This window comes from Periophthalmus magnuspinnatus, chromosome 15 (assembly GCF_009829125.3).
Source record: "Periophthalmus magnuspinnatus isolate fPerMag1 chromosome 15, fPerMag1.2.pri, whole genome shotgun sequence".
Lineage (NCBI taxonomy): Eukaryota > Metazoa > Chordata > Actinopteri > Gobiiformes > Gobiidae > Periophthalmus > Periophthalmus magnuspinnatus.
This window is the reverse complement of record NC_047140.1, coordinates 10134076-10150111: the sequence shown is the minus strand read 5'-3', so window position 1 is coordinate 10150111 and position 16036 is coordinate 10134076. Positions and strand designations below refer to the sequence as shown.

At 40.2% G+C, this 16036-nt stretch overlaps 1 protein-coding gene across 1 annotated transcript in view; it reads left to right on the top strand.

The window, feature by feature from the left end:
* Positions 1–415: 415 nt before the first annotated feature.
* The window catches only part of LOC117382348 (protein kinase C epsilon type-like), an 84391-nt gene continuing 68770 nt past the window's right edge, over positions 416–16036 (top strand). Inside the window, exons 1-2 of the mRNA XM_055227439.1 lie at positions 416–993; positions 3527–3889. Coding sequence (XP_055083414.1) covers positions 3542–3889 — 348 coding nt within the window. The 5' untranslated portion in view covers positions 416–993; positions 3527–3541. The remainder of the gene's footprint in view (positions 994–3526; positions 3890–16036) is intronic.

The following is a 16036-nucleotide window of genomic DNA, read 5'->3' as shown; positions in this document are numbered from 1 at the left end:
TAAATTCAAGAAAGTAGGCAAAGCAGTTTCCATTTATTTATTTATTTATTTATTTATTTATTTATTTATTTATTTATTTATTTATTTATTTATTTATTTATTTATTTATTTATTTATTTATTTATTTATTTATTTATTTATTCATTCATTCATTCATTCATTCATTCATTCATTCGTCTGTATCTAGGAGCCCTACCTGTCTCGGAGTTTGTGCTCTGAAGGTTTTTTGTTTGTTTTAGCCCAGGCCTGTCTGAAACACCATTGCGATATTAGACATCACCGTGTCCTTGTTTGCCCCTTTTCTGACCTCCGCACATCCCTGGTCACGGGGTTTGCGCATCTCTACCTGAGCAGCATCTGAACTGTTGCTCCTCCGCCCCTCCGCACCGCGCGCACACTGCTCCAGACCCCAGCCTTTTTTTTCTTCTTCCCCAGCGCACTTTCCTTCATCACTGCACACGCTTTTACTCCGTCTATCACAACCGCAACCTCCGACAAACGTGACGTCCTTTGCGTCTCCAGCAGAAACGTGGAGAGAGAAGAGAAGAGAAGGGGAAGGCGAAGAGGACGCGCCCGCCGTCTGAGCGCGCTGGGACGGGGACGGCTCACAGCGGACTCTCACCTCCACCACGCCGCGCTGCAGTGCCTCCACAGCCGCCTCCAGAGCGCAGCAGTCCCGTCACAACAGCACCGTTCACCGCGGAGAGGAGCGGGCAACAGGAGGGTTATCCAGAGCACCGGGGGACTGCAACATTTACCCGGGATACTGAGCACCTACTGCGGGCTTGCAAGAGGCTTCTCCCTGGGCATGCCAGCTGTATATTTGCACTGCAATAACGTGTCTTTGTTTCTGGAATATAAAGCAGTAAACTAGCTGACAGTTCACAATAGGTTTGGACTGACATGGGCCAGTAGGATTCATGGAGTTTGGAGAACACAGAGCCACTGGATGAAGCTGCTGATCCAAGCCTGATGTTTTCAAATTAACCACAAGTGAGTAGGTCATCTTCTGCCCTGGGTGGCTGCAGTAGGAGGCCTGTTCTATTAATGACCCATCATCATAAAACTTAAGTATAAAGCAGTGGTGGAACGTGACAAAGTACTGTACTAAAACCTGTACGTATGTTACAGTGGGTACTTTTACTTCACTACATTTGAGAGCAGGTATCTGGACTCTCTGCTCCACTTCATTTTTGAACAGGACTGGAAAGTAAAAGTATTTTGTATTATTGTTTTAGACCTGCAGAAAAGTCTAAAGGATTCATGATTTGAACAAACAAAAATATACCATTAAAAACAGGTAGGAACAAAATTCAGCACAAATCTTTGTCAAACTGATTCCATTTTTATCCTTTTTTTTAACTCTTTAAAAAAATTTTAAACAGGTACTTTAATACTTTTACTTATGCAGTTTTTTCATGTGATACTTTTACTTAAGTAACAATGAGTACTTCTTCCAACACTGCTAAAAAGTAGGATTGGTTAAAAGGGTAGATCTACTTGAAGTATTGGCCTTATGTTATGGATTCATTTGACACAGACCCTTCCCTATTTTTCAGTCTTTTTGAGTGATGGCACAGATTTTTGGTTCAAAACGGCACACAAGCTTAAAAATATCAAATCACACAATAAAAAAATGCACACCCGGCAACCTCTCATCACAGTTATTATCTTGGCCGATCGTTCAAGTAGCTTCTTCAGGTCTGACTGAGGTTTGTTAAGACAAGGAGCTAGCTAAACTCAAACAAACACTCCCTAGTCCTTACTGTAAACAACTACGATGTGTTAGTTTCAGTGTAGTTGGCTCCTCCCTTCAGACAGATAATAGTCAGTGACGTACTTGAACCTGTCAGAACTGAAGAAGCATAAGTGCATAAGTGATCAAAATTTACACTGTAGTGTGACATATGCGATGGTGGTTCAGTTGGTTTGAAGTCATGTCATGTTCTGATATGATCAATATGCCCTGAGGGTGTAATGCTAACTGAGGCACTGCTCTCTCTGAAGCTCTGTTACTCAATTTAGACTTTAATCTGAGCTTTGTTTTAACACAGTCTGACCAGAAAGAACTGATTCAGCTGAACTAAACAAGTTAAACAAGTCTTTCTCATATAACATTACAGTTACAAGCTAGCTAGCATTAGCCAACAGCTTTTCCGTTAGTCCAGGGGTGCCCAAACTCTTTTCACCGAGGGCCATATCTTGAAAAATATTCAACACGGATGGCCACAGACCAATGGTCAATACAGTGGATATATGGATAATTCAGATGGGTGCATTTAACATACTTTAAATAAGGCTTAAAATATTATTATTAGGTCTGTATTACACGCAATGTGATGTTATAATAGGTTATACAGGTAGATATACTCAAATTTGCCATAAAAATTACTGATTATGATCAATTGGGCCAGGTCAACAGATGGCCTGAGGGCCAATAAAAATTGTTCTGAGGGCCGCATTTGGCCATAGTTTGGACACAACTTCGTTAGTCACTCTCATCTTTTTGTTGAAAATCAAACAAACAGGATCATGAACACTCGTGCTGGTCACAGGCTCCTGAAAATGTGCTCTTTAAATCCATTTTGCATTTTTCTTGAGTTGCATCATGTCACCATGGTAACTGCTGAACATTCCACCACAGACATACATGTGAAACAGCTCCAGCAAGATGTCACTGCAAAGTGTCACTAGTATATTTTATTAGTAATATTGTGTTACACTTTCAGCTTTGCTTTGCTCCATATTTTGACAAGCAAAATGACACGTCACCATCTTTCTGAACACAAGGTGTACTACGTACACTTTTTGTTTTGGTGTCCCAGAATAAAATAATGATCCTTAATATACGACCATATTATATATTTAGGTTTGGGATTATAACAGGCCTATTGATCTCACAGAGAAAAAGTTTTAAATTAAGTACAATGAATAAATGACATCTTATAATTGTAATTATGTTTGTCTTTATGTTGCTATGTGGACAGACTGAGCTGATGGTTTGCGAATCTGCTCTTCTTGCTGTGTTATCATGTACATTATTACAAATACAACATGCACTGCCAAATTTGTACGTAAGTAAACGTATAGGGTAACCCTTCAGTTACATTTAATATCAGCCTTTTATACAGGATCCATTTAACTTTTTAACCCTGAAATAAGTTGTTGTAAACTGTAATTCACATATTCTTTGAGCTCTAAAGGAATAAGAGAATGAGAATAAGAAATTCAATTTTCAGTCTCTGGTATCGGTTGATATCGGAAATGGGCAGATACTTAAAGCCACACTTATCATCATCGGTATCGGAGCAGAGAAACCTGGATCGGTGCAGTCCTACTTTGGCCACTCAGCCCGGTCTCGCAGGGCTGTTATGTTTTAGTCAGTATTGAAAGAAGCAGATACAGCAGTAGGACAATCTGGACTAGTGGTGTACTCAGTAACTCAGAAACTTCTTTAAAAATCCCCCCAAAACATTACCTGGAAAACCTACTCATTTCCAGTAACCCCTGTGTTTTGTTGTCCCAGCTCATCTCTTTGGCCATGGTGCTCTTCAGTGGACAGCTGAAGATAAAGATCTGCGAGGCTGTGAAGCTCAAACCCACAGCCTGGTCGCTCCGTCACACTGTGGGCCCCAAACAGCAGAGCCCTCTCCTGGACACATACATGGCCCTCAACGTGGATGAGTCCCGCGTGGGCCAGACCAGCACCAGGCAGAAGACCAACAGCCCGGTCTGGAACGAGGAGTTCACGGCAGAGGTGCAGGGGGGGCGGAGCCTGGAGCTGGCAGTCTTTCATGATGCGCCCATCGGATACGACGACTTTGTGGCCAACTGCATCATCCAGTTTGAGGACATCCTCCACAGCGGGAGCAGGCACTTTGAGGGCTGGGTGAGTCACAGTCCATACACTCACTGTGAAACCCACTCACAATGAAATGTACCTAAACATGGACAAAAGGTCAAATCCTCCAGCTAAGGTTGTCCTGACCAAGACTAGCTCAAGATCTGGAGATGGGTCTCTACACCTGACCGCCCCAGCAGCACTAAAGGATGGGTCAAATACAGAAAACATATTTGCCTCAGGGTCTATAGTTCATGGTCAGGACTACCTTAACTGAACTGTACATGTTTTGAGTGAATGGGAGAAAGTGGAGTGCCCGGAGAAAACCCAGCCAGACACAGAGAGAACATGCAAACTCCACACAGAAAGGCCTGGGCACCTTGAGAGTCTAAACCCAGAACCTTCTTGCTGTGAGGCAAGAGTGTTAGCCACCCAGCCACTGTGCCAAATAGGCTTCAGAACTTGCAAACAGTTGGATTTTGAATGAATGAATGTGTCTTAAATTAAAGTTATTACATAGTTTAGTAGTGTGATTTTGTTTCAGTACCATTAAATTTTTTTTTACACCAAAATATTTTTATTTACAGGAAGCTATAAATTAGTTTTGTGTAGTTTTGTGTGGTCTGTTTTGTAGTTCAGACCACACAGATTACACATCTTACCACAAACATTTGAACAAAATTATAACAGTATCTTTATGTTGAACAGTGATTCTAAAGAATCTTCTCCTGCTCAGTAAACGTGGGTGATGATGAGAACAGAAAGTGGGCTCTCATGTCCGGACATGAACTTGCAAAGTGACGTAGTTAAATCAATGTTGTCACTTTCACACACTGCACAATGAGTACTGAGGGAGTAGTGCTGCTGAAGGACTGCTCAGGTTACACACTGTAGTAGTAGCCGTACTTGCCATCAACCTGCCAATGGGACTACGGATGAAAATGAGCCTACATGGCTAACTCTGGCACGTTTACATGCTGTACTAACACATGTTGATCAATGTGCACTGTCCCATATTTAATAAATAAACATAAACTCTGTGTAAACCTTCAGTCGTCCAAACAGACATTGCAAACAGAAATTTGATTCTGACAACTGGACAAAGTTTTTAGAGTGAATACTCTTCCAAGTGGCATAACTAAACTGAAACTGAAACATCCTAGTCCTTAAAGCTCACAAATAGGGTGTGTTAGTTTCAGTGTAGTTGGCTCCTTCCTTCAGACAGACATAAAACATCGACCTACAGAACCCTGAGGCAGCTTCATGGATGAGTGTTGAAAATATGTGATATAGCGCCACCTCTATTTTTATTTGGTTCACTTTGTTTAATCTGAAATTTGGTGAGAACGTGATCTGCCCCAAATGACACTATAACACAGTTTCAGCTTTTAGTCCCCAGTCGTGCCAGTTAACCAGAGTCCACACGTCTTCACCAGAATCATCATGATCATTTCTCAAGTGTTAGACCTGTCACCATAATTCAGTTCAGTTTATTTTTGTAAAGCCCAAAATCAAAACAGCAGTCGCCTCTTAGGCCTCAACAAGATCAGAGATTTAACCAACAGACAGTTTGAAATCCAACAGTGAAACGGACATGGGCCAATAACTGACAGATTAACCAGCGTTCATAGAAAACAAACAAATGAAGAACTGTCCCAGAGCGCCCCCTGTCCTTAAACTCTACTTCTCGTAAGGAAAACAAAAAAACAGATAACAAATTTTGAAGCAGGACATATTGCTACAGAGAAATATTGTGATGGCTGATAATACTGTAAATACTGTCCTTTATGCCACTGACACAATAACAATAAACTGGATAATCCCTGTGGACCTTTTTAAATAATTTCATTCAAAGGCATGAGCTGCAGCAAATAAAAAGCAGAAATGACTTACTCAACTCTTTACAGCTCAAATCTGACTTTACCACATAAAGAATGTCAAGAACCTCCCCACTATTTACACAGAATGAATACTGACCCCCAAAATATATTGTTCCAGCCTACATATATTAACGATAAATTGGTAACATTATGGCGACAGGCCTATAAAGCCGTCCAAGGAGGTTTATCTGGTCTTCCATTTATTTATTGTAATAGCTTCTTTTTCAGAACATAGTTTATTTTATTTCATTGTTTTTAGTTTGTTGAAGGCAGGACGACAGCGCCATCTGCAGTCCGACTTCTTCAGGCGCTGTCGTCCTGCCTTCACCAGTAGGACGACAGCGCCAAAATCTGTTTAAATCAGCCGACCGAACACGTCACAGCTAGAGGTCTATGGTGTCCATGAGCAAGACACTTCACCCACCTTGCCTTGTATGGATGTGGTGTATCAGGGAGTGACTGGTGAAGGTTGGAGGCAGATTGGCAGCCCCTTCTGTCAGTCTACCCCAGGGCAGTTGTGGCTAGAGAATTAGCTCCGGCAAGTCAATGAATAACCACAGTACAGGACTAGAGTGTTAAAGCATTATTACATTTAATGATTCAGCAAAAGCCTTATCCACACGGCATTTGTTTTACCTTGAGTCCTCTGATAAATTGTAGGAATTACAAACATCATCTGTGATTCTAGTCCCGTGCGAACGTTCATGTCTGTAAATTGGTATGTTAAAAGATAATTGAACTAAATTAATAATATTCATTCGCCATGGACCATACTGTAATCCAGCTATTGTCTTTCCTAAAAGTAAAACGTAAAAAAAAACATAAAACAAACTGCAGGAAAAACGTGAAAACCCGGAAATACAACCCCACTGTCGTAGCAACTGACAGCAGAGTTTAAAGTTTGGATGGAGAAATTATATCAGTTTAAACGGATTAATAGAAGAGAGACTACGGCTGTTTCATAATAAATGTGACCGCATACAGGTGCATCAGCCTTAAAACAAACTTAAAATAAAAGCAACATTGGCGACATAATGAATTAAAAGATTCTTGTGTTCTTTCAGTGTTTAGCGGTCCGCCATTTCCAGAATAAAGTCAGTAAAAACAGGTAGATTACTGACATGTCTAATCCCGTATGAATGCACACAAAACACACAAACGCCGTGGGGTCATTTCAATTTTACTGACTAACCCCGTGTGAATAGGACTTAAAATGCATTTTAAACCATGGGAATTTCATATTGAACCAGACCTATTCAATATTGTGAAGTGAATACATATTGTAAAAGTATAACTACACCATAGACTGTATATATAAATGGACATAGCTAACCTGCTAGTCACCATGTTCCAAACAAGTGATCATAGGCGTGCTTCAGCTCCGTCGACTCTGGCTCCAATTCACTTCGTATTGAAAAACTTTGTCTAAAACTGCTGCTATCAGGTTCGTCATTTTGGTCTTAAAATGTTCGCTTCAACCCACTGTGGATGATCCTAGTATTTTTATTTCGCTATTGTGTCCATAAATCAAGATATGAACATTAATAATAGATAAATCAGGCGCCTTCTTTCCTAGAGGTCGCTCCCGTTACCATTAGCAACAGGTTTGATTGAGCATGCTAACCTCCCACTCCCTGCTAAACCAGTGGTGTGAGCGGGACAGGGCGTTACCTTCAACAGCCTCACTCCGGATTGGATCTTTGGTTGCTATGATACTTGCGGTTGGAATTCCAAATATGGAACTCGGCTCTGAATTCAACCCTATAACTCCTAGACTCGATGAGCTTCATTTGACTGGAGTCGAACGCTGTGGCTCCCTTCTTTTATATAAAACTGTTTGTTTCATCGCCCACTTATTTCTCTGGACTCCCCCTACACGTACTGTAAAGAAAAATAGAATAATTGGTGGATTGATGTCATACTCCAAGAGTTTTCCCTATTGATTACATTGAACTAAACCATACAATATCCAAAAGGTAAAAGCACCAATGTTGAACCTGATCATTTGTATTAGTGACTAGACTTCAGGAAAGGTTAATTTCTGTTCTGTCAATGGGACTTTTTTAGTATTCATACCTGATCAAATGAGTATCTAGTTTCGATACTAGTTTTAGTATCGATTAGTGTCGGATTTTTTTTATACTTTTGACAACCCTAGTGTCTAATGGTGACAAACGTGTGAGGAATGTGTGATCTGATCATCAGCCTGTGGAGCCAGTGTTGTGTTTGAACTTGCCCTGAACAGAGGCGTGAAGGAGCCGTTCAAACGCACTTCTATTTAGGAGAGCTGTGGGAATTTGTAGAGTCATTCAAACAGTGCCGCCCTGTGTTATTACCACTGAGAGACTGACAAATGTGTGTAATGAATAGATCCTGGCAGTTAAGGACAGAGTGCACATTTTCAAGGCCAGCACAAATCAGATCACCTAATCAATAACCTAATAATGAGTAGGGATTTCACTTTTATGTTCCTCATGAGTCTGTTCAAATGTGATGAGGACAAACTGGGACTGACACATGGGCACAAACAGAATAGGCAAAGCAAAAAAATAGTATTAAATATCGATATCTGCTGATACTGATATTGACAGATTTGTATTAATATGGACCGCTAAAAGCACTGAAACCGATATATCGCCCATCCCTAATAAATAGATCTGATTTGTGGTGTGTTTTTGCAGCACAAGAGAGATCTGACAATTAAAACAGCCGGTGACACGTCTCAGTGAACCTGTGGATTTTTAGAGTAACTGATGTATTTGGTGATGATGATAAATTAATACATGTAATATCAATGAAATAAGACTATTAACTGGTTGTAGTTGGCCCGAAAGTCTCATAATGTTTTATTTTTACAAATTTGTTCTGTCATTATAAATAACAGCTACCTAACCTACCTTTGGATCAGTTTTGTCTTATTAAATTAATGCTGTTTTCAGTCTCTGCACTCGTATCAGGTAATATCAGGTATCAACACATACTTAAAACCATAGTATCAAAGGCAGTATCGGAGCTGAAAAGGCTGGATACTTAGTGGCTGGAAGACAAAGTGTAATCGATTTTAAAGTAACTCTTTCATTCTTTAACCTTAGTTTGGCTGTGGGGGGAACTGAAAAAAAAGGAGCGCAGGAGTTTTTGACAGAACGTCCCACTTATAGTCTATGTAACCAGTTTGTATTGCCACAGAGATAGTCAGGGGTGATTCTAAACGTTCAAGCTTAGGGGTACACCTAAGGGTGCTGTAGAGGGTACCACCCAGGGTAATACATACACATAGAACGCACACAAACATCCCATACCCCAACAGGCCGCACACTCTTCCTTATCCATCTCTCTTCATCAGTCTCTCTTTAGATCAGTGCTTCCCAAACTATGGCATAGATGTCTGAGTCAAGTTCTGCTTTGTAGTCTATGGCCCATTGTTTAGTCCTTCTCAGTTCTTTCTATAAGTTAAACTGTACTAATACTACAACTGTATTAAATTATATTCTAAACTAAAAATAAACCTTCCTTCTCTTCTCTCTCCCTCTTTTATCTGTGTTTTTTTTCTTCTGGCTGAACTTGCTTGAATGAGCACGTGTTGATGGGTGTTGTCTTCTGTCAAGGGTTTTCATTATGTCATCTGTGTCTTATCCATAGACTGTATAAAGAAGTGGACTGAGAGTGAGATGGAGCGTTATGTCACCCGTAGAGTTCGGCTCCAGTCAAATGAAGCTCATGGGGGTTAGAGCAGTTATAGAGGCCAATTTGGAGCAGAGTTCCATATTTGGAATTCCGACCTCAAGTACCATAACAACCAAAGAGCGAATCCAGAGCAAAGCTGTTGAAGGTAATGCTCCTTCCCGTCTGCACTTCCGGTTTAACACGGAGCGGACGCTTGGCAACGCTGTCAATCGAACCTGTTGCTAACGCTAGTGGGAACGATCTCGGGCAAAGAACAATGTTGTGTCATTTTCTTTGTCTTTTTATGTTGTCAAACAAGAGATTGTAGGTTTATTATCTATACTCATTAAAATACATCCCAAACATAACGTAAGACATTAGCATCATGTCATTCAACTTTGCTGATAGTCCTACAGTAGACTCAGAGCATGAACAAGTCTCTAATGCACCATCACTGTAACATCTCGGCCAAAAATAATCTTCTAAGTCTGGAAAGTCATAGACTTTTTTCTTTAGGTTCTACACTCCAATGGTTTTGGCTCTGTCTGTGTGTCTCTGTGTGTGTGTCTCGGTGTATGTGTCTCAGTGTGTGTGTGGCTCTGTGTGTGTGTCTCTGTCTGTCTCTGTGTGTGTGCATCTGTGTGTGTATGTCTGTGGGTGTGTATCTGTGTGTGTGTCAGTGTCTCTGTGTGTATCTGTGTTTGTGTCTCTACGTGCATGTGTCTGTGTGTGTCTGTGCGTGTTTCTCTTTGTCTTTGTGTGTGTGCGTGTCTCGTGTACGTCTCTGTATGTATGCATGTCTCTGTGTGTGTCCGTGTGTGTCTCTGTGTGTGTGCATGAGTATCTCTGTGTGTGTGTCTCTGCATCTGTGTCTTTTAAAGCATGTATACCCTTTGTGTTTCAGTTTGTCTCTGTGTTTTGTCAGATGTTTGTGTGTTGCTCTGTAAATTAGCCTAAAGCTACCTCTGGTACAATTTGTTTGTCCAGCGCTGTACTGTGTTGTCTTTATCAACATCAGTGCTAAAGAGGCAGCGTCCATTAGCTTGTTGGTAAAACATGTCTATAGCATTAATACAGTTTAACCACTTGGTCACACACTCTAATATTTGGTTGGACCGGCCTTTAGCTTTGACTACAGCATGCATTGTTTCGATTCGCTTCTGCAATGTCACAAGATTTATTTCCATCCAGTGTTGCATTAATTTTTCACCAAGATGTTGCATTGATGATGGTTGAGTCTGACGCTGCACAAAGCTTCTCCAGCACATCCCAAAGATTCTCAATGGGGTTAAGGTCTGGACTCTGTGTGAAAATGATGTGTCATGCTCCTGAACCACCCCGTCACAATTTGAGCCCGATGAATCCTGGCATTGTCATCGTGGAATATGCCTGTGTCATCAGGGAACAAAAAATCCATTGATGGAATAACCTGGTCATTCAGTATATTCAGGTGTCAGCTGACCTCATTCTTTTAGCACAGACTGTTGCTGAACCTAGACCTGACCAACTGCAGGAGGCTCGTATCTATTTGCTTAGTTAAATCCAGGTAGCAACTTTTTTTTTTGGCCAGGCAGTGTATGGGTGTCACTGACAGTCAATACAGAGCACAACGGGTTCCGTCATAAAAGAATGGGGCAGTTAGTCACAGTGCTTGGTGTACATCAACATTAGCATCTTCATTTACAAACAGTAATTTCTTAACTTCTTCTTTCTTAACTTAATTATTCCTTTGAGAAATATCTCGGTATACTGAAGTTTAGAAGAGTATTCCTGATAATTTCTAGTAACTGGAATTTGCTGGAATGCATTGTCTACTTTTCCTCATGCGTATATCATCTCCTACAGCCTTCAGTCCGAGCAGTTTTTCACATAGCCCCAGAAACAGTTTGTCCCGTTGCTTAGGTGATGATGAGAGTGTAGGCTTGGGCGGGGCGGATAGCTCAATGAGAAGAAGTCCAGAGGGTGGGTCCAATTAATAATCCTCATCTATAATACATGCTTTGTGGCCCTGTTTATGAAACTATTGGGCACATGGCTTTTGTATTTGCATGTGTTTAGCTGTGCAAAGAGGGAGGCTTCATCCTAGATACACTTTGATTTACAACAACAAATGATAAAAGCCATAGAGAGAAGAAAGGTGTTGGATTTGGCTTGTTGGGTTACTGTGAATGTGTGTCTGTCCCTGTGTGTTCAACCCATTGTCATTTGACTTGTTTTGTGATTTTTTTTGTGAGATAATAATAATAATAATAATAATAATAATAATAATAATAATAATAATAATGATAATAATACATTAATAAATAATTATAACCAATCTGATCTGCCTGAATTTTTAGAAGAGTTTAGAGATGCACTAAAACTGATACCAAACGTCGCCACCGATACTGCAAAATTAGCTGGATCAGGTATCGTATCGTATTCTGTAATATTGGTTAAGTATCGATATGCTGGTTGGGCCTTTCATAAGACGTAATAAGACAATTTACAGGCTGATTTTGGCCTAGAAGTCTCATAATATCTGAATTGTTCTTCACACAAAGCTGTTCAGTTGTAATGTGAAGGAGAAATAACAGTTACTTAACACTATTGTATTTCTTGTGCAATAATTCTTAAAACTGTTCTTTAAGGGAATAGGAGCCATTTTCAAAGTATCAATATATTGGAGCTGAAAAAGCTGGATTGGTGCATCTCTAAGCATTATAAAGACACTTACTGTAAACGCTGTGTCCTTTATTGTCAAAGCTGATAAACCCACCACACAATGCAAGATTTTTAAATGTGCGACAAAAAGCACAGACCACAGAAACAAAGAGGGCTAGCCGCTGCGTTCCAAATAGAGAGTGAGCATGGACGCACTTCCAACTCCATCGACTCACATTCACTTTACATAAAAAAAACTGTGGCCCCTATCTCTGTAACTTCTGCCGTCAGACTCATCATTTTGGTCTTAAAATGTTTATATTTACCTGCTCTTGCCTCGATGAGCTTCATTTGACTGGAGCCGAACGCTGTGGGTGACGTCACACTCACTTAGTCCACTTGATTATACAGTTTATGGTTAGAGCTGACACCTGACCTGACACCGATATTGGTACTGGCTGAAAAGCGTTCATCAAACTTCACCAGATTAGTGAGTGACTGTAGTGCTGTATCATAGTTACAGTAAGTGTGATGATGGGAACTGCTTTTCAGTCCTAAGGCAGAGGTTGAGCGTAAACCCAATACCCCCTGTCACTGAAATTCTCCTCCTCTCCTCTTGGATGCACCACAACATGACAAGCAATAGAATAAGATGAAGGTTGTGTTGAGGTTTTTAAAATGTCAGTCTATTATTGTCGCAGACTCCGAGGTCGTCTCAGAATCTGTGTATGCGAGTAATGCTGGCGGTATGTGTGTGTACTGTACAAGTGTAAGATAAGCCAGGACACTGCGGCATGTTCCGGAGCATTCCACATGACAGCTACGACAAATGTGAGGCGGCCATATTGTCTGCGACCTGCTGTGTGCTCTATCGTTCAGCCTAGAGGTTTCTTATTAAAGATGGTCTGATAAGGATTTTTTTGGAGCCAATACTGATAACCAATATTAAAGAGAGACTATTTTATTAACAGCTAAAAACATGAGATATTTAGATGACCATGTTACCTTTTATTGTTTTGTTTTTTTTGAAAATGCTAAAATTGTTGAAAACTGTTTTGTTTTTGATTAGACATCCAACTAATGAAACCCCTGCACATCACAGCATATGTGTGTAGTTGCTGTGTACAGTTTTGTATCGTGGTTTTATATATTCATGGAGAATTATCGTGTGGGAGCATGAGTGACATAGGCTAGTGGGCAGAGCATTGTACCGGCTCATATAGCTAACTGTAATGAGGGTTTGAATAGGGCGAGAGATTGCTAGATTACTCATGCACGCATGACATCTAAAACCTCTTCAGGCATGTTTTTCATGAAGGAGGAACGTTGTAACATGGGAGAAAACTGAAAAAACAAAATAAAATGATTTTGCTTAATACCCCCTCTTTAAAATACAAAGCAAGGGCCACAAGTTTATGTTAACTTTCCATGTTTGTAATAATAACAAGGTCTATTTACCTGGAATATTTGTTTGATTTGTTGCATGATTGTGTAAACGTACAGCCATATTTTTAGCTTAATGTCTTTTCTATTTCCATTGTTTCTTAATGACTGCAAAAATGCACATCTGATGTACTGAGAACAAACTGGGACAGACACATATCAAGGGCTGAACAAGTTTTGATTTGTGTGACTTTAATGTATTATTATTATTATTATTATTATTATTATTATTATTATTATTATTATTATTATTATTATTATTATTATTACATAAGTCAGTGTAAATGACAGAAGGAGAAGATTTCTCTTTTTCCTTGTGTTGGAACCACCCTGTTCCCTCGGCAGCAGGAGATAACATGAGGACAGTTAGTGTGATGCATGAGGACAGGATGGAGCCTGTATGCTCAATCCAATCATCAGCTCTAATGTTATTACTGTGTACATGTGGACAGGATATGTGGAGAGGACATGTGGAGAGGACATGTGAACAGGACATGTGGACACGTGAACAGGACATGTGGACACGTGGACAGGACATGTGGACACGTGGACAGGACATGTGGACACGTGAACAGGACATGTGGACACGTGGACAGGACATGTGGACACGTGGACAGGACATGTGGACAGGAAATATGGACATGTGAACAGGACATACTGAAACATGGACAGGACATATGCACATGTGGACATGTGTGACATGTGGAAAGGACATAGGACAGAGCTCATACTGAGCTCACACTTGGTCCAGTTTTCCTCGGCAGGTTTGACAAAGCCAGTGATGATTGAACCCTGTAATAACATGGCTAAAAGCTCATTTTGCAGAATACGTCCCCTTGAATATCTCATATAGAGAAGCATAAGCGTAGTTGCCATCACATTCCTGTCCCCTTAGCTCAGTGTCAGAGGAGCTGCATCTGTACCTCAGTGTCCACACATCACACAGCAGCCTCTATAAAAGGGCTTCACACAGGACCCGGGACGTTTGCCTACATGATGTTTGGTTTATACTTGCTTAAAGTACTTTATTGGATTCACTGCAGGGTAGTGACTCATAAAGACATTAGAAAAGGTGTTATAGTTATACACTGTAAAATGCACAGTCTGGTTCACAGTGTGACTCCACTGATCACCTCATTATAAAGAATTCAGCTTTTAACCATCTTATAGTTTTTAAGCATTCTTAAATCACTTATTTTCAAGCTGCCATATATCAACCACCATTTTCACTGCCACTGCTGCTCTCTACTTACTTCGTTCTCCAGTTTCATTTTCTTAATCATTGATAGGATTCAGCAGCCTTGTGTAGTCACCAAAATGACATGGAATGATATATTGAAGATCTAGACTTGCTAATTCTTTAAATATATACCAATTTATTTATAAATCCTCAACCTGGTTTATATTTTTTTGCAGGTGCTTGTGACCTATAAACACATTCTCAGTGCTGCATATTCAGATATTTTTTTGACTCTTGATCGATTCTTCTGTTCTTATTCGTCTATACCGTGTGGAATCTTTTGGTTGTAACCATCCAGGCCAAAGTCCACACCATAGACTGTATGTATCAATGCACATAGCTAACCTGCTAGCCGCCGCGTTCCAAATAGGAAGTGATCATGGGTGCACTTCCGGCTCCGTTGAAATTGCTGCAGATAATCCTTTTTATTGTTGAAATTGGCATAGATTGATACATTGATATGGAGAATAGACAGTTTATTACTGGCACAGCCTCATTGTATTGTAAAAGTTGTTGTCTAAAAAGTCAGTTTTGTACGTTGTGTCTCCAGATGAATCTGTTTCAGTCAGTCATAGTGTGTGTTTAGTCACATTGTGTGTTTAGTTTATCTGATGTTTTGTGTTACTGAAACTTGTCCAGATCTTCAGTTTTCCCGATGAGCAGTACTTCTGCCTCCTCTGGTGTCCTGTTCAACTTAAAGAGGGGGTATTTTACTTCTATGGGATAGTGGGGCATTTATTGTTTTTGAAAATTCTATATTCGCCTAAAACAACATATTACCCAGCGACACATAACGTAGGCAATGCTGCATAGCAGTATTTTTAAAAGCATCAGTTTACAACAGGGGCATCAGAAAGTGTCAGCACATCTCACAACTATAAACTTTTCAGTCCATCACGAGTCATTCCCCGAGCTCCTGGATTCAGCTCAACTGTAGTGTTTTTAGAAACTTATTTTGACAGTTTTTGAAGTTTATTTTGACAGTGCGCTTACTTCCTGTTTTTCCTGCTAAAATGCCAGGGAACGTTGATGCTGAAAAATCTGAAAAATCCGAGCGCTGTGTGGCATATTTTTGCCATTGGACACACTTATGTTACACACGTATCACACTACTGGAAAAGTGATTTGTGTGTGTATGCTGCGCTTATGCAGTGTTACTGCTTTGTTATAAACTGGGGATTAAATTATTTTATTAAGTTTTATTAAGTTTCAGTGATGCGCTGAATCTCACCTTCCTTTGCTCTTTGTGTTAAGTCACTCCCCCGTCAGAGCACCATCACAACACAATTAGTGTGCATCCCATAAATGAAACTACTGCACATCACA